At 36.6% G+C, this 23887-nt stretch overlaps 2 protein-coding genes and 1 long non-coding RNA gene across 23 annotated transcripts; 2 read left to right on the top strand and 1 right to left on the bottom strand.

Annotated features, from left to right (window-relative positions):
* The first annotated feature begins 338 nt into the window (after positions 1-338).
* Positions 339-18810, top strand: LOC107927489 (putative disease resistance protein RGA3). Of its 21 annotated transcripts, none has more exons than XM_041087763.1 (14): positions 339-530; positions 661-6313; positions 6479-6552; positions 6875-6953; positions 7127-7195; positions 7333-7454; positions 7557-7707; positions 7834-7933; positions 8023-8197; positions 17382-17493; positions 17606-17806; positions 17883-17971; positions 18063-18133; positions 18253-18810. In XM_041087763.1, the coding sequence occupies exons 2-3, from the start codon at positions 1803-1805 to the stop codon at positions 6507-6509; spliced, it is 4542 nt and encodes a 1513-aa protein (XP_040943697.1). In that variant the 5' UTR covers positions 339-530; positions 661-1802; the 3' UTR covers positions 6510-6552; positions 6875-6953; positions 7127-7195; positions 7333-7454; positions 7557-7707; positions 7834-7933; positions 8023-8197; positions 17382-17493; positions 17606-17806; positions 17883-17971; positions 18063-18133; positions 18253-18810. The 21 variants fall into 21 exon arrangements, with proteins under 21 accessions (XP_040943697.1, XP_040943693.1, XP_040943700.1 ...); XM_041087759.1 differs by having other exon boundaries at positions 656-6313; XM_041087766.1 differs by having other exon boundaries at positions 656-6313; positions 6853-6953.
* On the bottom strand, positions 18799-19355 carry LOC121214065 (uncharacterized). Its single transcript, XR_005909672.1, has 2 exons — positions 19167-19355; positions 18799-19013 (listed from the first exon to the last, which is right to left on the bottom strand). It is a non-coding gene; the product is annotated as an uncharacterized lncRNA (long non-coding RNA).
* A 1094-nt stretch (positions 19356-20449) lies between these two features.
* LOC107927449 (pentatricopeptide repeat-containing protein At5g04780, mitochondrial) lies at positions 20450-23794 on the top strand. Its single transcript, XM_016858501.2, has one exon. It carries the CDS (start codon positions 20646-20648, stop codon positions 23448-23450), a length of 2805 nt encoding a protein of 934 aa, XP_016713990.2. The 5' UTR covers positions 20450-20645; the 3' UTR covers positions 23451-23794.
* Positions 23795-23887: the final 93 nt, after the last annotated feature.

Below are 23887 nucleotides of genomic sequence, written 5' to 3'. Positions count from 1 at the left end.
TATTCCATTTTGAAACTAAAACTGAAAGTTCAAGTACATCCATCTTTTCATGAGATAATAATTCAGTCGGACAGCTTGCTTTCCTCCATATGGATAATTTACTTCAGACACTAGCCATTAAAAAAAAGTTTTGATCATGAGTATCGGATGTGTTCGCTAACTAAACATGATTAATAATAGCGAAAAGTGGAGCAGGTGCCGCCGGTTGGTCGAGTTAATGTATCAAATACTTATTTTAATAATTAATTTTTTTCATATCCTACTTCGATAATTGATTCATTATTTTATATTAATTGGGTAAAAAGCCGAGCAATAATAGAAGCATATCGGTCCTCTAATCACGCCGTGTCTTTCGTAATTCTCGTCAGAAGGGGCAGCTGATGGCTTTATTTTGCTTTACTTTTTGACTTTGGGTGCCAAGCTCATTGATTTGTTTTTGCTTTTTTCCATCAAAGAGGGGACCTTTCAGTTTGCACTTACCAAAAGCAATTCATCTTCAGTTCTCTTCTGCATTCCGTTTCCTTAACTCGGTATGATCTTTCACCCATTTCAATTATCTGTTGCTTTAATTTCGTTTTCATTTACAAATGTTCTTTGCTTCTTTGGTATAGAGTTAAGAGCTCTCCCTAACATTTCAAGCTTTTTATTTTTGAAGCAAAGATGGCTGAAGCTTTAATTAGTGCTGTTGTGGGAGAAGTGGCGTCAAAAGCGGCGTCAGTTGCGGTTGAGATGATAAGCCTTGGATGGGGCTTCAAGGATGAGATGCAGAGGCTTGGTAACTCACTAGAAATGATTGGAGCTTTCTTGCAAGACGCAGAGGGAAACAAAAAGCAAACGAACTCAGTGAAGCTTTGGTTGAAGAGGCTCAGAGATGTTGCTTATGAGGCTGATGAGGTCCTGGATGAGATTGCTTATGAGTTTCTCAGAAGGAAAGTGGAGATTGGGGATCAGATGTGGAGAAAGGTACGAGACACTCCATCTACTGTCACATTTCAGCACAACATGGCTAATAAAGTTAAGGACATCCTTAATTCCTTGGACGACCTTAACAAAATAGCCAAAGACTATGGTCTCCAACAGTTAGCCATAGATCAAAGAATTTTTATTCCATCAAATGTGGAGACAGTCTCCTTCCTGGATGACTCAAACATTGTTGGAAGGAAAAATGATGTCTCAAAAGTTGTTGACATGTTACTCAGTCCCCAAGATGATCGAACTGTCTCTGTTGTGCCTATAGTTGGAATGGCGGGTATCGGGAAAACTACTTTAGCAAGGCTAGTTTACCATGATGTGGATGTGGAAAGGCGTTTTGATGTAAGATTTTGGGTGTGTGTTTCGGATGATTTCAATGTGAAAAGAATTTTAAGAGAAATGCTGGAGCATGATATGAATTATCAGCAGACCTCGATACCTCAAAACTTGAATGCTTTAACGGCGAAACTGAAGGGGAAGATTGAGCAGGCCAAAAGGGGAAATGAACAGATCAAATATCTTCTTGTACTTGATGATGTGTGGAATGTTGAACAATGGGATGAACTAATGTGGTGTTTGGAAGGGGTTAATAAGAATCGGGGAATAAAGTTATTGTAACAACCCGCATTGAAGATGTGGCAATAAAAGTGGAAACACTTCCTAATCAAAGGCATCAGCCTGGAAAATTAAAAGATGAGGAGTGCTGGTCCATAATAAAAGAAAAAGCATGTGGAGACTCCCCAATATCTCCAAGCTTAGTGTTAATTGGCGAGGAAATCGCTAAACAATGTCACGGTGTGCCTTTAGCAGCAAAAGTTATTGGAGGGACAATGCGCAAAATTGAAAGGAGTCGGGCTGCATGGTTGAAAATTCAAAAAAGTGATGTATGGGATTCAGTTTATAGTGTGCTGAGGTTAAGTTTCGATCACTTGTCTTCTCCATGTTTGAAGAAGTGTTTTGCATACTGCGCTATGTTTCCTAAAGATTTTTGCTTTAGAAAGGAGCAATTAATCCAACTCTGGATGGCAGAAGGATTTCTTGGTGGTTCTAAAGAAATGATGGATACTGGTAACAGATATTTCCATGAATTGTTATCAAATTCCTTATTCCAAGATGTGGGGAAGGACAGGTGCGGAAATATTTTGACGTGCAAGATGCATGACTTGGTGCATGATCTGGCTTTGTCTGTCTCAAAGTTTGAGACTTTGATTTTCCAAGAAAATTCCAGTTCCAGCACAGATGAAGTTTCTTATATTCGGCATCTCAGTATTGGTTATGATGGGGAATCCTTACCAATAATTTTAACAGCTGTTGCTCCAAAATTGCACTCTTTGTTCTCAGAGATTGATGTGTTCAAGAAATTGTCAAGAACCTTCACAAGCTTACGAGTCCTGAAATTTTCTGGTGCTGATATTCTTGAGTTGCCTGCTTCCCTCGGCGAATTGAAGCACTTGAGGTATATGGACATCTCGAAGACTTCTATCAAAGTGCTGCCTCTGTCCATAACCAAACTTTACATGTTACAAACATTAAGGTTCATGGGTTGTAGGGAGCTCGCATTTCCAGATGGATTGAGAAATTTGATAAGCTTGAAGCACATCCATTTTGACCAGCGAAGTTCTCAACCAATTGAGCTTCGACACCTAATTTCTCTCCAAACATTGCCAATGTTTTTTGTTAGGGATAACGAACTTCATCTTGATGCTCTAGGATGCCTCAACGAACTTGGTGGACAATTGAAGATATGTGATCTTCAAAGTGTTAGAGACAAGGAAGAGGCTCGCAAAGCAAATTTACGGCTTAAAACAAAATTGACCAAGGTAATATTTGAATGGACAAATTTTAGCAATGATACCTGTGAGGAAGTGCTGGAAGGTCTCCAACCCCACTCAGGTTTGCAAAGCTTAATTATTTGGAATTATGGAGGAGAAAAGCTCCCATCTTGGATGTCAAGACCTGTTCATGGATCTAATATTGGTTCACTGATTCTTGACAATTTGATGGAGTTGGTATTAGACAATTGCATCAATTGTAAGAGTCTTCCACCATTGGGCCAACTGAACAGCCTCAAATTTCTTGCACTGAGGAATATGGATAAGGTGAAATGCATCGGTAATGAGTTTTATTGCGATGGAAGTAATCAAGGTCAGAAGGAGGTGTTTCCTGCATTAAAAACATTCATCCTACGGCGACTGCTAAATCTGAAAGAATGGACAGCAACGACAGCAGCAATCATGTTTCCTTGCTTAGAAGAGTTGTTTGTTTCTAACTGCCCCTTATTGAAAAGTGTTCCCCTGACGGGACAATGTTTATCTCTTAAAAAGCTCTGTGTTGAGGATTGTTCACGATTAAGCAGTATAGGGGATGGACTAGCTACTTCCACGCTTCTTGAGGAACTAACTATAGTGAAGTGTCCAAATTTGTGCTCAATTCCAAATTTAAATGGGTTTTCCGCTCTTCGAAGTGTCTATGTTTCTGATTGCGGAATCTTGGAAATTATTCCAATAGCAGGAATATGTTCATCTCTTAAAGAATTTTGCATTTCTAAGTGCAATAGATTAAGCAAGATTGGAGAGGGGTTGTCTACCTTCACTAGTCTTGAAGAATTAAAGCTAAGTGGTTGTGCTAAATTAAGTTCCATTCCAGATTTGGAAGAATTTTCCTCTCTCCGAATTTTAGATATATCAGACTGCGAGGAACTGGAAACTATTCCGATAAGAGAAAGATGTTCATCTCTTGAAAAGCTTCAAGTTTCCTCGTGTCCAAAATTATGCAAGATAGGAGACTGGTTGTCTACCTCCACTAATCTTGAAGAATTAAAGCTAAGTGCTTGTGCTAATTTAAGTTCCATTCCAGATTTGGAAGGATTTTCCTCTCTCCGAATTTTAGATATATCAGACTGCTACAAACTGGAAACTATTCCGATAAGGGAAAGATGTTCATCTATTGAAAAGCTTCACGTTTCCTCGTTTCCAAAATTAAGCAAGATAGGAGACTGGTTGTCTACCTGCACTAGTCTTGAAGAATTAAAGCTAAATGATTGTGCTTATTTAAGTGCCATTCCAGATTTGGAAGGATTTTCCTCCCTCCGAATTTTAGATTTATCAGACTGCCACGAACTGGAAACTGTTACGATAAGAGGAAGATGTTCATCTCTTGAAAAGCTTCACGTTTCCTCGTGTCCAAAATTAAGCAAGATAGGAGACGGGTTGTCTACCTCCACTAGTCTTGAAGAATTAAAGCTAAATGATTGTGCTGATTTAAGTTCCATTCCAGATTTGGAAGGATTTTCCTCTCTCCGAATTTTAGATATATCAGACTGCCGCGAACTGGAAACCATTCCGATAAGAGGAAGATGTTCATCTCTTGAAAAGCTTCACGTTTCCTCGTGTCCAAAATTAAGCAAGATAGGAGACTGGTTGTCTACGTCCACTAGTCTTGAAGAATTAAAGCTAAGTGGTTGTGCTAATTTAAGTTCCATTCCAAATTTGGAAGGATTTTCCTCTCTCCGAGTTTTAGATATATCAGACTGCCACGAACTGGAAACTGTTCCGATAAGAGGAAGATGTTTATCTCTTGAAAAGCTTCACATTTCCTCCTGTCAAAATATCATCAAGATAGAAGACTGGTTGTCTACCGCCACTTGTCTTGAAGAATTGAAGTTAAACAATTGTCCTAATTTGAGTTCCATTCTAGATTTGGAAGGATTTTCCTCTCTTCGAATTTTAGATATAGCAGACTGCCACGAACTGGAAATTGACTGGTTGTTTACCTCCACTAATCTTGAAGAATTGAAGTTAAGCAATTGTCCTAATTTAAGTTCCATTCCAAATTTGGAAGGACTTTCCTCTCTTCGAATTTTAGATATATCAGACTGCCAAGAACTGGAAACTGTTCCGATTAGAGGAAGATGTTCATCTCTTGAAAAGCTTCACGTTTCCTCGTGTCCAAAATTAAGCAAGATAGGAGACTGGTTGTCTACCTCCACTTGTCTTAAAGAATTGAAGTTAAGCAATTGTCCTGATTTAAGTTCCATTCCAAAATTGCGAGGACTTTCCTCTCTTCGAATTTTAGATATATCAGACTGCCAAGAACTGGAAACCGTTTCGATAAGAGGAATATGTTCATCTCTTGAAAAGCTTCACGTTTCCTCGTGTCCAAAATTAAGCAAGATAGGAGACTGGTTGTCTACCTCCACTTGTTTTAAAGAGTTGAAGTTAAGCAATTGTCCTAATTTACATTTCATTCCAGATTTGAAAGGATTTTCCTCTCTTCGAATTTTATATATATCAGACTGCCACAAACTGGAAACTGTTCCGATAAGAGGAAGATGTGTATCTCTTGAAAAGCTTCTCATTTCCCGGTGTCCTAAATTAAGCAATATAGGAGACGGGTTGTCTGCCGCCACTTGCCTCAAGGAGTTAAAGCTATCCCATTGTGGTAACTTAAATTCCATTCCAGTTTTAAAAGGATTTTCCTCTCTTCATAATTTAATTATATCAAACTGCAACAATCTGGAAATTGTTCGAATAACAGAAAGGAACTCATCTCTCGAACTGCTTGAAATTAATGCATGTGAAAATTTAAGCCAAATAGGAGATGAACTGATTACCTTCACTCGTCTCAGAAATTTGAGGATAGTGAACTGCCCGAATTTGAGGCCCATTCCAAGAATACATAATGGTTCTCTCGATTCTCTCTTCGAATTAGACTTCACTGGTGTAGGCGAAGGCTTAATTCGTCTGTTACCAGATTTGCTGCAATCCAACGCTTGTCTTCTCAAGCTGACACTATCTGATTTGCCTGATCTAAGATCGATTCCGGAAAGTATGGTGGCCAAGTTTTATGTTCTTTTAACAATCAAAAAGTGTCCAACATTGAGGAGCATTCCAAATGACCTCCTTGGCAGCCTTAATTTCTTGAAAAGGTTAGATATTGGTGGTTTCTCAGAAGAGCTAGAACAATTCCCAGGTTTTGATTCCATCCAACACCTCAGTGCCTCCCTTAAAGAGTTGCGATTGCTTGGATGGGAAAAGCTAAGTTCTCTTCCTTACCAACTCCGACACCTCACTGCCCTTGAAGAACTGGAGATACAGAGGTTTCACGGCATAGAAGCCTTGCCTGATTGGTTGGGAAACCTCTCCTCTGTAAAGTGTCTGAGAATCGTTTCATGTGATAGGCTCATGCATCTGCCTTCTGAACATGTTATGCGAAGCCTCTCCAAATTAACAACAATTATAATTTCAGCGTGTCCTCGATTAGAGGCAAGATGTTCCAAGGAAAGCGGCCCTGAGTGGTCCAAGATTTCCCACATTAGTAGAATCTCAATTATGTGCAAGCGGTAAGTTCAATATCTGAAACCAAAACACCTGTACTTTTAGCTTTTGATAAAAGAATGTAATTTTCTCTAAATTCTTCTTATAATTATTCTCCTTGTTCTTTTCCTCCTAAACTCCTTTGTCTAGTTTCAAACTAAACTTTCATTTTTGGGGGGCATTTTCGCCAGACCATTACAGGATTTGGATGGATATGAATGATTCATAGACTTGTCGTCTCAGAAGTAAATATATAGATAGAAAAGTAAGTTCTTTTTTTATCCCCATTTCTTTTCAATGCAATTTACATCAGTTCATTTTTCCTGTGATTATCGTTGCATTTTAGTAGACAACCTTTTAATTTTGCTTTGATAAACATTTCATGGATATGAGAAGTCCCTTTGTATATATATATAGTCATTTTGGCAATTCTTTCAAGTTTTTGGTCGATTTCTCCATTTAGACAAGATATTTCCCTTCAACTTGGTAGGCTTTTTTATTTAATTCTTTTTAAAAAATAAAAGGTTATTTGTTCACAAATTTGGTTGATTAATCCATATTACAGATTTTTTGGCTTAATTTTGCAGGACTCTCTAATTAGTTTGTACAGCTCAAAGACTCATCAGTCATAGAGAGAACGTAGAAACTAAATTTATCCATCGAAAAGTAAGTCCTGGTCACAATTTCTTTTCCATGTAATTGATGACACTTGTGCAATTTATTAACTTTTAATTTTGCTTTGATGAAGACTACTTAAAAATTTATTTTCAAATTTTAACCAACTATATAATTGAACATTCTTTGTGTTTTGACCACTTGTTTTACCTTGCTTATTGAAGTCTTTGGTTTCGCAACTTATCTGAAGCATTAAGGATTACTACGTATAAAGCTCTAGTCACATCTGTGAGGTATTCATTATCGTTCCTGTCTTCTTGAAGCCCATTCTTAGTTTGCATCCAATGGAAGTTATGGTACTACCATCCCTGTTCCATTTTAACCCAAATCAGTAGTTCTTGACAACATATCACGTACTTGTTCCTTGCAGCCAGCCTATCTTGCCGCTTTACCTCCGTTCTCTTTCTGTTTTCCCGAAGGCATCAACTATTATAGTAGATCAACTAAACAAGAATACTGCTTATGAATTTTTTTCAAAACTCAACTCACTAGGTAATTATCATTGTTTTATGCATTTTGATCACTTATTATAAGTTGTTTGTAATGTCTTTGGTCATGCAACATTTGCTAAATATATCTCCTACTTGTCTGAAGCATCAAGGATTATGAATAAGGGTTCTCATGAGATCCAACTGGAATTCAGCTTTGTTCCTGAATCCCATATCCAACTGGAATTCAGCTTTGTTCCTGAATCCCGTTCTTCTTTAGCTCCTGATGGAAGCACTTATGATAGCCACCCGTTATGGTACTAACTTTGTTACATGTTTCTCCAAGTCAGCTGTCCTTGACAAACATATCATATGCTTGTTCATCATATTTTGCTGCTTTACCACCATTCTCTTTCTTAACCTAGCCTTTTGCATTTTGGCAGGCAAAGTGTCTCCCTGCAGAGAAGTGGTGTTACTTAAGATCATAGAGGAAGTCTCTTGCAAGAATCCTCGATATGAGAGATCCAGGCATGCTTCAGATAGGTCGGTGATGAGTGATGACCAACTTAAATTTTAATCTGAGAATTGAACCTTTTTTCTCTACGTAAAGATTTATGATTTTGCTTTATCAGATGAGCTAGTGAGCTAAAAGGCCTCAGCCAAGACCGGAGAGGCCCAGTACCATACATGGGGTATTGGAAAAGCTCATAAACCATACATGGGGTATTGGAAAAGCTCATACACCATACATGAATGGTGTGACTACTTGATGCTATTGAGCTGTGTTTGATTGCAGTCACAGAAAAGGTCCAAGCCTCCATGTCATAATCCAAAATCATCAGAAAAAAAAGTTGGCTACCCTGTATTTATATCAAAGAGAGCTTGTTAGTGCCGATTATAATTGTCAGCTTCAACGCTGGTACGTCAGTGCAGACTTTACATGCGAGAATCAAGCCAAGTAAAGATTGTTTCAATACAATCAAAGTTCTCTTAAATAGAAGATTTGATCTTTAAGGAATTTGATGACAGTAAGATGTTTTTAGTGGGATTAGTGAATGTCATTGATTGTACTTGAAAGCCCCTTTTATGCATATATAATGAAGGACTAGTGTAGGTTAATTGTAGAAATTGGAGAGCATTTTATTTGTTAAATCAGGAACTACTTTTTTAGTGCAAAACTGTAAGTAAACTGAATTGTGTTCATCAGCTAGGGTCTAAGCTTTGAAGGGGAAAAGATTTAGAGGGTGAGTTATTTAGTTAGAAGTATAGGACTGAAGCTGTAACTTGCTGAGTGAGTTGCCTCTCAATAAGGCTCCGCAGTCGTAGTAAATTTCCGAACTTCTTTAGCTTTCTCGAAAATGCCGGCGAAATGTTTAAACAGTGACCAATAGTGAATTAAAGATTCTCTACGGTCGTATGCAGGAACTTTTATGAGTCTTATCCAGTGATACATCGCCATGATGAATTTAACCTATTTTTATTTAGTTTAAATTGTGCTATTAGTCCTTATATTATCCGTAAATTATAGATTTTATTTTTATACTTTAGTTGGGTCCATTTTAATTCTTATATCTTTTGAGTTGTAAAATTTCGGTATTATTCATGTCAAGTTATTATTTTTAAAAAAATAATTAATAAATTTAATAGATCTTGTTTACACTAAGATTAAATTTTGGAAAAATTAAAAAGTAAAAAAATTAAAAATATCCAGATGAAAAATATGAATTGAATTTACAACTTTACGCATAGTGCAAGTTTAATGATAAAACTCAACCAAGTAAATTTAACTGTTATTATTTAAATTAGGATTGAAATTTTAATATTCGAAAAGTAACCAAACAATTAATCCATAAATTGACCTTTTATTTTTGCTTAATGATAAATTTAGCACTTAATATTTACATTTTTTATCAATATGACTATTACTTTTTTTAGTTAAATTTAGCCATCAACTTTTAGAAAGAGGCACATTTCACCACCAATTTTTTAAAAAAGAGTCAAGACTTATTGTTTATAACAGAGACAATGACTAAAACATTACAATTTTTAAACATATCAACTTGCACAATAATCTACACTTACTTCAAGCTCTCACTTTTTTTTATGCTCTTCATAATTTTTATAATCTTGATTTTTTTATTATTTTTAAATTATTTGTCAACATAATATATATAAAATAAATGAATTGGTGATGAATACTGCAAATACAATTACAGCTGGAATCATCAGGCAAACTAGCTTTTGTCAAAGCATCTGTAGGGTTCATCTGACACCTTTCTCCTCTGCAGACCATGCACTCCAAAGCATGAGTTAAGGGATTCAATAATGGCGATTTTATTTTCAACAATTGAGGTGAAAAAAAGGAAAAATACAGCAAGTCCCACTTCTACAAACATAAATTGATATCATGTGGAACTTGGCATTGATGCAGGTCAAACTGACTACCCAATGGTATATTCTCGAACAAGCCTATTCCATTTTAAAACTAAAATTGAAAGTTCAAGCACATCCATCTTTTCATGAGATCGATAATAATTCATTCGGACAGCTTGATTTCCTCCATATGCTTTCCTCTATATTAAATCGACTCTCAATTGTCCTCATAATTGCTGATTTCAACAACTTAAAATAAACATATAGTAAAACATTGAACAAGTCTGACACTTAACCCTCTTAGTCTATGCAATATTGTTAACCCTTTACCCACCTTAGAAAATCTTGTTCTATCTTCAATATTACATGAAACTATTACTAACAGTCAGTAATCAAATTGGGTAAGTTAAATAAAAATTGCATTAAATATAGATAATTTACTTAAAACACTAGGCATTAAAAAAAAGTTTTGATCATGAGTATAGGATGTGTTTGCTAACTGAAAAGTGGAGGAGGTGCCGCCGGTTGGTCGAGTTAATGTATCAAATACTTATTTTAATAATTAATTTTTTTCATTATTTTATATTAATTAGGTAAAAAGCCGAGCAATAATAGAAGCATGTGGGTCACCTAATCACGCCGTGTCTTTCGTAATTTTATTTTGCTTTACTTTTTTACTTTGGGTGCCTAGCTCATTGACTTGTTTTTGCTTTTTTTTTTTCATCAAAGAGGGGACCTTTCAGTTTGCACTTACCAAAAGCAATTCATCTTCAGTTCTCTTCTGCATTCCGTTTCCTTAACTCGGTATGATCTTTCACCCATTTCAATTATCTGTTGCTTTCATTTCGTTTTCATTTACAAATGTTCTTCGCTTCTGTGATATAGAGTTAAGAGCTTTCCCTAACATTTCAAGCTTTTTATTTTTGAAGCAAAGATGGCTGAAGCTTTCGTTAGTGCTGTTGTGGGAGAAGTGGCGTCAAAAGCGGCGTCAGTTGCGGTTGAGATGATAAGCCTTGGATGGGGCTTCAAGGATGAGATGCAGAGGCTTGGTAACTCACTAGAAATGATTGGAGCTTTCTTGCAAGACGCAGAGGGAAACAAAAAGCAAACGAACTCAGTGAAGCTTTGGTTGAAGAGGCTCAGAGATGTTGCTTATGAGGCTGATGAGGTCCTGGATGAGATTGCTTATGAGTTTCTCAGAAGGAAAGTGGAGATTGGGGATCAGATGTGGAGAAAGGTACGAGACACTCCATCTACTGTCACATTTCAGCACAACATGGCTAATAAAGTTAAGGACATCCTTAATTCCTTGGACGACCTTAACAAAATAGCCAAAGACTATGGTCTCCAACAGTTAGCCATAGATCAAAGAATTTTTATTCCATCAAATGTGGAGACAGTCTCCTTCCTGGATGACTCAAACATTGTTGGAAGGAAAAATGATGTCTCAAAAGTTGTTGACATGTTACTCAGTCCCCAAGATGATCGAACTGTCTCTGTTGTGCCTATAGTTGGAATGGCGGGTATCGGGAAAACTACTTTAGCAAGGCTAGTTTACCATGATGTGGATGTGGAAAGGCGTTTTGATGTAAGATTTTGGGTGTGTGTTTCGGATGATTTCAATGTGAAAAGAATTTTAAGAGAAATGCTGGAGCATGATATGAATTATCAGCAGACCTCGATACCTCAAAACTTGAATGCTTTAACGGCGAAACTGAAGGGGAAGATTGAGCAGGCCAAAAGGGGAAATGAACAGATCAAATATCTTCTTGTACTTGATGATGTGTGGAATGTTGAACAATGGGATGAACTAATGTGGTGTTTGGAAGGGGTTAATAAGAATCGGGGGAATAAAGTTATTGTAACAACCCGCATTGAAGATGTGGCATTAAAAGTGGAAACACTTCCTAATCAAAGGCATCAGCCTGGAAAATTAAAAGATGAGGAGTGCTGGTCCATAATAAAAGAAAAAGCATGTGGAGACTCCCCAATATCTCCAAGCTTAGTGTTAATTGGCGAGGAAATTGCTAAACAATGTCACGGTGTGCCTTTAGCAGCAAAAGTTATTGGAGGGACAATGCGCAAAATTGAAAGGAGTCGGGCTGCATGGTTGAAAATTCAAAACAGTGATGCATGGGGTTCGGTTTTGAGTGTGCTGAGGTTAAGTTTCGACCAGTTGTCTTCTCCATGTTTGAAGAAGTGTTTTGCATACTGCGCCATGTTTCCTAAAGATTTTTGCTTTAGAAAGGAGCAATTAATCCAACTCTGGATGGCAGAAGGATTTCTTGGTGGTTCTAAAGAAATGATGGATACTGGTAACAGATATTTCCATGAATTGTTATCAAATTCCTTATTCCAAGATGTGAGGAAGGACAGGTGCGGAAATATTTTGACGTGCAAGATGCATGACTTGGTGCATGATCTGGCTTTGTCTGTCTCAAAGTTTGAGACTTTGATTTTCCAAGAAAATTCCAGTTCCAGCACAGATGAAGTTTCTTATATTCGGCATCTCAGTATTGGTTATGATGGGGAATCCTTACCAATAATTTTAACAGCTGTTGCTCCAAAATTGCACTCTTTGTTCTCAGAGATTGATGTGTTCAAGAAATTGTCAAGAACCTTCACAAGCTTACGAGTCCTGAAATTTTCTGGTGCTGATATTCTTGAGTTGCCTGCTTCCCTCGGCGAATTGAAGCACTTGAGGTATATGGACATCTCGAAGACTTCTATCAAAGTGCTGCCTCTGTCCATAACCAAACTTTACATGTTACAAACATTAAGGTTCATGGGTTGTAGGAAGCTCGCATTTCCAGATGGATTGAGAAATTTGATAAGCTTGAAGCACATCCATTTTGACCAGCGAAGTTCTCAACCAATTGAGCTTCGACACCTAATTTCTCTCCAAACATTGCCAATGTTTTTTGTTAGGGATAACGAACTTCATCTTGATGCTCTAGGATGCCTCAACGAACTTGGTGGACAATTGAAGATATGCGATCTTCAAAGTGTTAGAGACAAGGAAGAGGCTCGCAAAGCAAATTTACGGCTTAAAACAAAATTGACCAAGGTAATATTTGAATGGACAAATTTTAGCAATGATACCTGTGAGGAAGTGCTGGAAGGTCTCCAACCCCACTCAGGTTTGCAAAGCTTAATTATTTGGAATTATGGAGGAGAAAAGCTCCCATCTTGGATGTCAAGACCTGTTCATGGATCTAATATTGGTTCACTGATTCTTGACAATTTGATGGAGTTGGTATTAGACAATTGCATCAATTGTAAGAGTCTTCCACCATTGGGCCAACTGCAAAGTCTCAAATTTCTTGCACTGAGGAATATGGAGATGCTGAAATGCATCGGTAATGCGTTTTATTGCGATGGACGTAGTCAAGGTCAGAAGGAGGTGTTTACTGCAGCAGTCATGTTTCCTTGCTTAGAAGAGTTGATTGTTTCTGACTGCCCCTTATTGGAAAGTGTTCCCCTGACGGGACGATGTTTATCTCTTAAAAAGCTCCGTGTTGAGGATTGTTCACGATTAAGCAGTATAGGGGATGGACTAGCTACTGCCATGCTTCTTGAGGAACTAGCAATAGTGAGGTGTCAAAATTTGTGCTCAATTCCAAATTTAAATGGGTTTTCCTCTCTTCGAAGGGTATATGTTTATGGTTGCAGCAAATTGGGAACTGTCCCAATAGCCGGAATATGTTCATCTCTTGAAGAATTTTGCATTTCTAATTGTAAGGAATTAAGGAAGATAGGAGACGGGTTGTCTACCTCCACTTGCCTCCAAACATTAAGGCTAGGAATTTGTGCTAATTTAAGTTCCATTCCGGTTATGGATGGATTTTCATTTCTTCGAAATCTTGATATATCAAGCTGCAGAGAACTTGAAATTGTTCCAATAAGAGGAAGATGTTCATCTCTTCAAAATCTTCACATTTCCTCGTGTCGAAAATTAAGCGAGATAGGAGACGGGTTGTCTACCTCCATTTATCTTGAAGAATTGAAGTTAAGTGATTGTCCTAATTTAAGCTCCATTCCAGATTTGGAAGGATTTTCCTCTCTTCGAATTTTAGATATATCGATCTGCGAGGATCTGGAAATTGTTCCGATAGGAGGGCAGTGTTCATCTCTTAAAAAGCTTCACATTTCCTCGTGTCCAAAATTAAGCAAGATAGGAGACGGGTTGTCTACCTCCATTTATCTTGAAGAATTGAAGTTAAGTGATTGTCCTAATTTAAGCTCCATTCCAGATTTGGAAGGATTTTCCTCTCTTCGAATTTTAGATATATCAATCTGCGAGAATCTGGAAATTGTTCCGATAGGAGGGCAGTGTTCATCTCTTAAAAAGCTTCGCATTTCCTCGTGTCGAAAATTAAGCAAGATAGGAGACGGGTTGTTTACCTCCATTTATCTTGAAGAATTGAAGTTAAGTGATTGTCCTAATTTAAGCTCCACTCCAGATTTGGAAAGATTTTCCTCACTTCGAATTTTAGATATATCAATCTGCGAGAATCTGGAAATTGTTCCGATAGGAGGGCAGTGTTCATCTCTTCAAAAGCTTCACATTTCCTCGTGTCGAAAATTAAGCAAGATAGGAGACGGGTTGTTTACCTCCATTTATCTTGAAGAATTGAAGTTAAGTGATTGTCCTAATTTAAGCTCCATTCCAGATTTGGAAGGATTTTCCTCTCTTCGAATTTTAGATATATCGATCTGCGAGGATCTGGAAATTGTTCCGATAGGAGGGCAGTGTTCATCTCTTAAAAAGCTTCACATTTCCTCGTGTCCAAAATTAAGCAAGATAGGAGATGGGTTGTCTACCTCCATTTATCTTGAAGAATTGAAGTTAAGTGATTGTCCTAATTTAAGCTCCATTCCAGATTTGGAAGGATTTTCCTCTCTTCGAATTTTAGATATATCAATCTGCGAGAATCTGGAAATTGTTCCGATAGGAGGGCAGTGTTCATCTCTTAAAAAGCTTCGCATTTCCTCGTGTCGAAAATTAAGCAAGATAGCAGACGGGTTGTTTACCTCCTTTTATCTTGAAGAATTGAAGTTAAGTGATTGTCCTAATTTAAGCTCCACTCCAGATTTGGAAAGATTTTCCTCTCTTCAAAATTTAGATATATCAATCTGCAAGAATCTGGAAATTGTTCCGATAGGAGGGCAGTGCCCATCTCTTGAAGTGCTTGACATTCGTGCATGTGAAAAATTAAGCCACATAGGAAGTGAACTGCCTCCCTTCACCATGCTCAGAAAATTGAAGATAGTGAACTGCCCGAATTTGAGGTCCATTCCAAGAATGCATATTGATTTTTTCACTTTTCTTATCAAATTAAACTTCACTGGTGTAGGCGGAGGCTTAATTCGTCTGTTATCAGCTTGCAACAATCGCCTTGCCAATCTGACACTATCTGATTTGCCTGATCTAAGATCGATTCCAGAAAGGTTGGGGAATTGTCGTTATCTAAATCATTTAACAATCAAAAGGTGCCCAACATTGAGGAGCATTCCAAATGGCCTCCTTGGCAGCTCTTTTTGGTTGAGAAGTTTAGATATTGGTGGTTTCTCAGAAGAGCTAGAAGAATTCCCAGGTTTTGATTCCATCCGACGCCTCAGTGCCTCCCTTAAAAAGTTGCGATTGCTTGGATGGGCAAAGCTAAGTTCTCTTCCTTACCAACTCCAACACCTCACTGCCCTTGAAGAGCTGGAGATACAGAGGTTTCAGGGCATAGAAGCCTTGCCTGATTGGTTGGGAAATCTGTCCTCTATAAAGCGGCTGGGAATCGATTCATGTGATAAGCTCGTGTATCTGCCTTCTGAACTTGTTACGCGAAGCCTCTCCAAATCAATAGCATTTGAAATTTCAGCGTGTCCTCAATTAGAGGCAAGATGGTCCTCAATTAGCGGTAAGTTCATCCTTGTTCTTTTCATCCTAAACTCTTGTCTAGTTTCAAACTAAACTTTCTTTTATTTTTTTGCGGCATTTTTGCCAGAACTTTACAGGATTAGGATGGATATATATGATCCATAGACTTATCATCTCAGAAGTAAATATATGGATAGAAAAGTAAGTTCTTTTTTTATCCCCATTTCTTTTCGATGCAATTTACATCAGTTCATTCTTCCTGTGATTATCTTTGCATTTTAGTAGACAACCTTGTAATTTTGCTTTGATAAACATTTCATGGATATGAGAAGTCCCTTTGTATATATAGTCATTTTGGCAATTCTTTTAAGTATTTGGTCGATTTCTCCATTTAGACCAGATATTTCCCTTCAACTTGGTAAGCTTATTTATTTATTTATTCCTTTTAAAAAATAAGAGGTTTTTTGTTCACAAATTTGGTTTGATTAATCCATATGACAGATTTTTTGGCTTAATTTTGCAGGATTCACTAATTAGCTTGTACGGCTCAAAGACTCATCAGTCATAGAGAGAACGTAGAAACTAAAATTATCCATCGAAAAGTAAGTCCTGGTCACAATTTCTTTTCCATGTAATTGATGATACTTGTGCAATTTATTAACTTTTAATTTTGCTTTGATGAAGACTACTTAAAAATTTATTTTCAAATTTTAACCAACTATATAATTGAACATTCTTTGTGTTTTGACCACTTGTTTTACCTTGCTTATGAAGTCTTTGGTTTCGCAACTTATCTGAAGCATTAAGGATTACTACGTATAAAGCTCTAGTCACATCTGTGAGGTATTCATCATCGTTCTTGTCTTCTTGAAGCCCATTCTTAGTTTGCTTCTAATGGAAGTTATGGTACTACCATCCTTGTTCCATTTTTACCCAAATCAGCAGTTCTTGACAACATATCACGTACTTGTTCATTGCAGCCAGCCTATCTTGCCGCTTTACCTCCGTTTTCTTTCTGTTTTCCAGAAGGCATCAACTATTATATTAGGTCAACTAAACAAAAATACTGCTTATGAAATTTTTTTCAAAACTCAACTCACTAGGTAATTATCATTGTTTATGCATTTTGGTCATGCAACATTTGCTAAATATATCTCCTACTTGTCTGAAGCATCAAGGGTTATGAATAAGGGTTCTTATGACATCCGACTGGAATTTAGCTTTGTTTTTGAGTCCCATTATTGTTTAGCTCCTGATGGAAGCACTTAGGATAGCCACCCGTTATGGTACTAACCCTGTTACATGTTTCTCCAAGTCAGTTGTCCTTGACAAACATGTCATATGCTTGTTCATCATATCTTGCTGCTTTGCCACCATTCTCTTTCTTAACCTAGCCTTTTGCATTTTGGCAGGCAAAGTGTCTCCCTGCAGAGAAGTGGTGTTACTTTAAAATCATAGAGGAAGTCTCTTGCATGAATCTTCAATATGAGAGATCCAGGCATGCTTCAGATAGGTCAGTGATGAGTGATGACCAACTTAAATTTTAATCTGAGGATTAAACTTTTTTTCTCTACGTAAAGATTTATGATTTTACTTTATCAGATGAGCTAGTGAGCTAAAAGGCCTCAGCCAAGACCGGAGAGGCCCAGCACCATACATGGGGTATTGGAAAAGCTCATACACCATACATGAATGGTGTGACTACTTGATGCTATTGAGCTGTGTTTGATTGCAGTCACAGAAAAGGCCCAAGTCAGCTGTGACTACTTGTACAGATTTAGTTTTGCTGTACATAAAATGTTTCTGACAAATTTGCTATGCAAAAGCTGCATTTTTCCAGAAGGCATCAACTATTATAGTAAGTCAACTAAACAGGATGACTGCTTACGAAAATTTTTCAAATATCAACTCACTAGGTAATTATAGTTGTGTATGTATTTTGACCACTTCTTTTGCCTTGTTGTCTTCAGTCATGCAACATCACCCAAGTGTTTTTCCTACTTGTCTGAAGCATCAAGGATTGTGAATAAGGTTTCTCGTGATATCCGACCAGAATTTAGTTCTGTTCCTGAAAGCCATTCTTGTTTTGCTCCTAACGGAAGCACTTACAATTGCCACCCTGTTATGGAACTAACCTTGGCTACCAATTCACCTGTCCTTGACAACATATTGTATGCTTGTTCATTGCAGCATCTTGCCACTTTACCACCATTCTCTTCTTAACCTATGCCTTTTGCATTTTTGCAGGCGAAGTGTCTCCCTGTAGAGAAGTGGTGTTACTTAAGGTCATAGAGGGAGTCCCTTTCATATGAGAGATCCGGACATGCTTCACATAGGTCAGTGATAAAACAACTAAAATTCAAATCCAAGGGTTAAAATTTTTGCTTCATGCAAAGATTTATGATTTTGCTTTATCTGATGGGGAAGTAATCTAGAAGGCCTTAGCCATGACTGGAGAGGACCAGCACCAAATATGAATGGAAAAGCTATTCACAAAGGTACTTTTCCTTCGTAGAATGTCTAGGAGCTAAAACTTATTGAGTTCACCAATTGGATTCCATTAGAAATAAAAATAGTAACTTAGTTTATCATAAATACTGTGTTTGGATTTTACCAGGAAAAGGAGCTAGCATCTGTGTATTTATATCAAAGAGAGCTTGTTGGTGCCAATTATAATTATCAGCTTCAACGGTAGTACATCAGTGCAGACTATACATGCGAGAATCAAGCCAAGTACCTAGTTCTCTTAAATTGATCTTCAAGGGATTCGATGACAGATGTTTGTGGAATATACATTTTATTGAAGATCTTTTTAAATGACTATTTTAGGGGGATTAGTGATTGTTATTGAATGTGCTTGAACGCCCCTTTTTTATATATATAGTGAACGGTTAGTGTAGGTTAAGTGTACAAATTAGAGAGCATTTTATTTGTTAAATCAGGAAACTACATTTTTAGTGCAAAATTGTATGTAAACTAAATTGTGTTCATCAAAGAGGAAAATACTTAGAGGTGGAGTTATTTAGTTAGAAGTATAGGAGTGAGACATCACAACTTTTAGGTGTTGTTATAGTGGATTAGTACTTTTAGGTGTTGTTATAGTGGATTAGTACATGAGCAAGGCTCCGTAGATGTAGGAAATTTTCGAACTGCGTAAACAATATTTTGATCTCCATCTCTATTTTTTTCTAGTAGTTTCTTGTCCAGCTGCAACTGAACGAATATTTAACAAGTAAAATCGACAAATTATCAAAGCTTTCATCTTTCATCCATACATCCAAAAGCGAGACGAAGAAGGTAATTACCAAATGATATGCTTGAAATCAGCCATGGTTGAACTTCTTTCAGTCCAAAATCTCTTCTCAAAGTCCTTTGACACTGAAAATTTAGATTTTAGGTAAAAGCTTAGAGTTCAGATGTTGATGATCAATTGTTAAAGTACCATGAAAATACTTGTATTAGGAAATGGAAAGTTAAAAACAGAAGTCGAGGAAACTAAAAGCAGCCTAACACTACGAAAAAATAAAGAACCTCGGAGAAGCAAACCACCGCCTTTAATCGACGAAGGAAAACCGCACAAAAAGAACTACTGCTCGAGCTATTATATCAAAAATAAGGTTTTTTTTTTATATTAAATACGTAAATGACTTAAAATTTACTGTAAAAGTTGGTGGAGTCAAAAAATTTAGTACCACCAACATGCCATGTCAGTAATCGGGATAAAAAATTAATTTTTTAATAGAGTCATATAAAATAGCGTGACCTGTATAAATATTAGGGAAATATTATAAATTTTAAAAAAATGAGGGGACTTTAAAAAAATTTCTATTTTCTGGTGGAGCTAGATATATTGGTGCAACCAGTTTGCAATGTCTTTTTTTTTTCAATTTTTCTAAAATTTTAAATATATTAAAAAATGTTAAGTATAATTAATTTTAAATTTTTAATATATTTAAATTTTTAATATAATTAATATATATTTTTAATAGGTAAAGAAAAAAGGGATTTTCTAAATATATTTAAAATTTCAAAAAACTTAAAAAAATTAAATATATTAAAAAATGTTAAGTATAACCAATTTTAAAATTTTAATATATTTAAGATATTTTTAAAAAATGTTAAGTGTAACTAATATTAAAATTTTAATATATTTTTTAATAGGTAAAGAGAAAATTATTTTTTAATATATTTAAAATTTTTAAAAAATTTAAAAAAATTAAATATATTAAAATTTTAAATATATTAAAGAAAATGTTGAGTATAACCAATTTAAAATTTTTAATATACTCAATATATTAAAGTATATTAAAATTTTGAACATATTAAAAAAATTTTAAATATAATCAATTTTAAAATTTTAAAATTTTAATATATTTTTTAATAGCTAAAAAAAGGATTAATATATTTAAATTTTTAAAAGAAAAAAGGGGTGGGTAACTTTGTAAGCTGGTGCCCCAATTTATTTGGCTCCATTAAAAAAAATTTTAAGTCCTTTCATTTTTTAAAAATTGTAGTATTTCTCTAATATTTATTTAAGTAGCGTCATTCTACACAACTCCACTGAAAAGTTAATTTTTTTTATCCTGGTTGCTGATATGGCATGTTGGTGGCGCCAAACTCTTTGGCTTCACCAACATTTACGGTAGATTTTTGGTCATTTAAGTGTTTAATTATGCATTATTTATGTAATTAATTAAATTTTTGGGTTAGTTTTATAAAAGGGTCCAAAAATAAAGACAAAAAGAAAATTTTTTAAAGTTAAATGGATAAAACGTAAACATAATAATAGTATAAGGATCTTGAGTGTCATTTACTCATTTCAATCATCTATTGCTTTTCGTTTACAATTGTTCTTCGCTTCTCTGATATAGGGTTAACAGTTTTTTCTAACATTTCAAGCTTATTATTTTTGAAGCAAAGATGGCTGAAGCTTTCGTTAGTGCTGTTGCGGGAGTAGTGGCCTCAGTTGCGGTTGAGAAGATTAACCATACCAGGTTAATGAACAAATGAATGATGAAAATCCGTATTTTCAATTCCCTCCAATGCCAAAAATCTCATCCCCAACGATCTTACCCTTCTTCTTTTCACCGTTTTCAAACCTCAGCTACTTCAAGCGGCGCCAAAAAATCCAACCCTTTCCTCAGCTTAACCCAAGATCCCAATCCCTCATCATTCTCTGTTCCCTACTACTCTAAACTCTTGTCAAAATGCAATGCCTCCAAGACTCTGTATCCAGGCATGCAAATCCATGCCCATACACTCAAATTTGGTTCAACCAATGACCCCAAAAGTAGGAACTTTTTGATCAGCTTGTATGCAAAATGTGAACTTTTTGGCTATGCCAGGAAACTGGTCGACGAAAGTCCTGAACCAGACTTGGTTTCTTGGTCTGCTTTGATTTCTGGATACGCCCAAAATGGGTTTGCTAGAGATGCCATTTTGGCTTTCCATGATATGCATTTGTTGGTTCTTAAGTGCAACGAGTTCACTTTTCCTAGCGTTCTAAAAGCTTGTACTTTTACAAAGGATTTGGAGTTAGGGAGGCAGGTTCATGGAATTGTGGTGGTTAACGGGTTCGAGTCTGATGAATATGTAGGTAACAGTTTGGTTGTCTTGTACTCAAAATGCGGGAAATTTGGTGATTCGAGGAGGCTCTTTGAGGATATACCTGAAAGGAGTGTTGTTTCATGGAATGCATTGTTTTCTTGTTATGTGCAGAGTGATTACTTTGGTGAAGCAGTGGAGTTGTTTCGTGAAATGATTTTGAGTGGAATAAGGCCTAATGAATTTAGTTTGTCTAGCATGATAAACGCCTGCACTGGGTTGGAGGATAGTGGTGAAGGAAGGAAAATTCACGGGTTCTTGATAAAGCTAGGTTATGATTCAGATCCTTTCTCGAAGAATGCACTTGTGGACATGTATGCAAAGATAGGGAATCTTGAGGATGCTGTTGTCGTGTTTGAAGAGATGACGAAACCTGATATTGTCTCTTGGAATGCTCTCATTGCTGGTTGCGTTCTTAATGATAAGCATGATTCTGCTTTAGAGTTTTTTGGGCAAATGACATTGTCTGGAACACATTCAAATATGTTTACCTTGTCGAGTGCTCTAAAAGCCTGTGCTGGCATTGGTCTCAAGGAATTGGGCAGACAGTTGCATTGTAACTTGATAAAGCTGAATGTAGGATCAGATCCTTTTGTGCATGTTGGACTTATAGACATGTATTCGAAAAGTGGTTTGATGAATGATGCAAGAATGGTTTTTAATTTGATGCCAGACAAGGACTTGATTGCATGGAATGCTGTTATCTCTGCGCATTCACAAAATGGGGAAGATATGGAAGCTCTATTGCTGTTTCCTTTGATGCATGAGGCAGGAGTTGGATTCAATCAAACAACATTATCGACAGTCCTCAAATCCGTCGCTAGCTTGCAGGTGAACTATGTTTGCAAACAGGTTCATGCACTCTCTGCAAAATCAGGATTTCAGTCTGACCGTTATGTTGTAAACAGCCTTATTGATGCATATGGAAAATGTGCCATTCTTGAAGATGCAACAAGAATATTCAGAGAGTGCTTGATTGTAGATCTGGTGGGTTTCACATCTATAATCACAGCTTATTCTCAGTCCGGACAAGGTGAAGAAGCTCTTAAGCTGTATCTAGAAATGCTAGATAGAGGGATAGAGCCGGATCCATATGTTTGTAGTTCACTCCTAAATGCATCTGCAAATCTATCAGCATATGAACAAGGGAAACAAGTGCATGTTCATGTCTTGAAGCATGGATTTATGTATGATAACTTTGCAGGAAATTCTCTCGTGAACATGTATGCCAAATGTGGAAGCATAGATGATGCTGAACGTGCATTCTCTAGTATTCCTGAGAGAGGAATAGTCTCATGGTCTGCAATGATAGGAGGACTAGCTCAACATGGGCATGGGAAAGAAGCACTACGGGTTTTTAATCAAATGCTCAAATATGGTGTTTCTCCTAATCAGATAACTTTGGTCAATGTCCTTTGTGCTTGTAACCATGCTGGTTTGGTTACTGAAGCCCAAAAATACTTCAGATCAATGAAGGAGTTGTTTGGATTTGAGCCTATGCAAGAGCATTATGCTTGCATGATTGACCTACTTGGTCGAGCCAGGAGATTAGATGAGGCAATGGAACTTGTAAATACCATGCCTTTCCAAGCGGATGGCTCAGTTTGGGGTGCACTTCTTGGTGCTGCTAGAATCCACAAGAATGTTGAGATTGGCCAACGTGCTGCAGAGATGCTTTTGATTCTTGAGCCAGAGAAATCCGGTACCCATGTTCTTCTTGCTAACATATATGCATCAGTTGGCATGTGGAATAATGTAGCAAAGATGAGAAGACTCATGAAAGACTGTAACGTGAAGAAAGAACCCGGGGTTAGTTGGATTGAGGTTAAAGACAAGATATACACTTTCATAGCGGGAGACCTAAGCCATGTTTGGAGTGAAGAAATCTACGCAAAGCTTGATGAGCTAAGTGAGCGTTTGAGCAAAGCTGGCTACATCCCCAAGGTGGAGTTTGATCTTCATGATGTGGAACGGGATGAAAAGGAAAAACTTCTATACCACCACAGTGAAAAACTTGCAGTAGCCTTCGGGTTGATTGCCACTCCGGCAGGAGCTCCAATTAGAGTTAAAAAGAATCTTAGAGTCTGCATGGATTGCCATACTGCATTCAAATTCATTAGTAAAATTGTGTCCAGGGAAATTATTTTGAGAGACATCAACAGATACCATCATTTTAAAGATGGTTCATGCTCTTGTGGGGATTATTGGTGATAATATTTTTTCATGAGTATGGATACTTTAGCCATTTAATGCCTCAATTAGTGACTGTTAGCCCCTTTAACATAGGTGAATTTCATCGATACCTGATTAAAAGTATTGATACTTTAGGTATGTACAAATTAGAGCATTTTTTTTTTGTTAAATTAGGAACTAGTTTTTTAATGCAAAATTGTAAGTAAACTGAATTGTGTCCAAGTTTTCAAGAGGGAAAAACTAAGAGGGGGAATTATTTAGTTAGAAGTATTGAGCGAGACTGTAACTAGCTGAGTGTGTTGGACTTAAAAGCACAACTTGTAGCGATTATTATAGTGAATATAGTGAATTACTTTCTAAGATCTCGGAAATTTTTGAACTGTGCAAACAATTTTCTGATCTCTATCTCTATTTTTTTTCAAGTAGTTACTTTGTCCAGATACAACTAAACGAAT

The sequence above is a fragment of the Gossypium hirsutum genome, chromosome A02 (assembly GCF_007990345.1).
Source record: "Gossypium hirsutum isolate 1008001.06 chromosome A02, Gossypium_hirsutum_v2.1, whole genome shotgun sequence".
Taxonomy (NCBI): Eukaryota; Viridiplantae; Streptophyta; class Magnoliopsida; order Malvales; family Malvaceae; genus Gossypium; species Gossypium hirsutum.
Note: the sequence above shows the minus strand (reverse complement) of the source record. Positions and strands in the feature narration are given on the sequence as shown.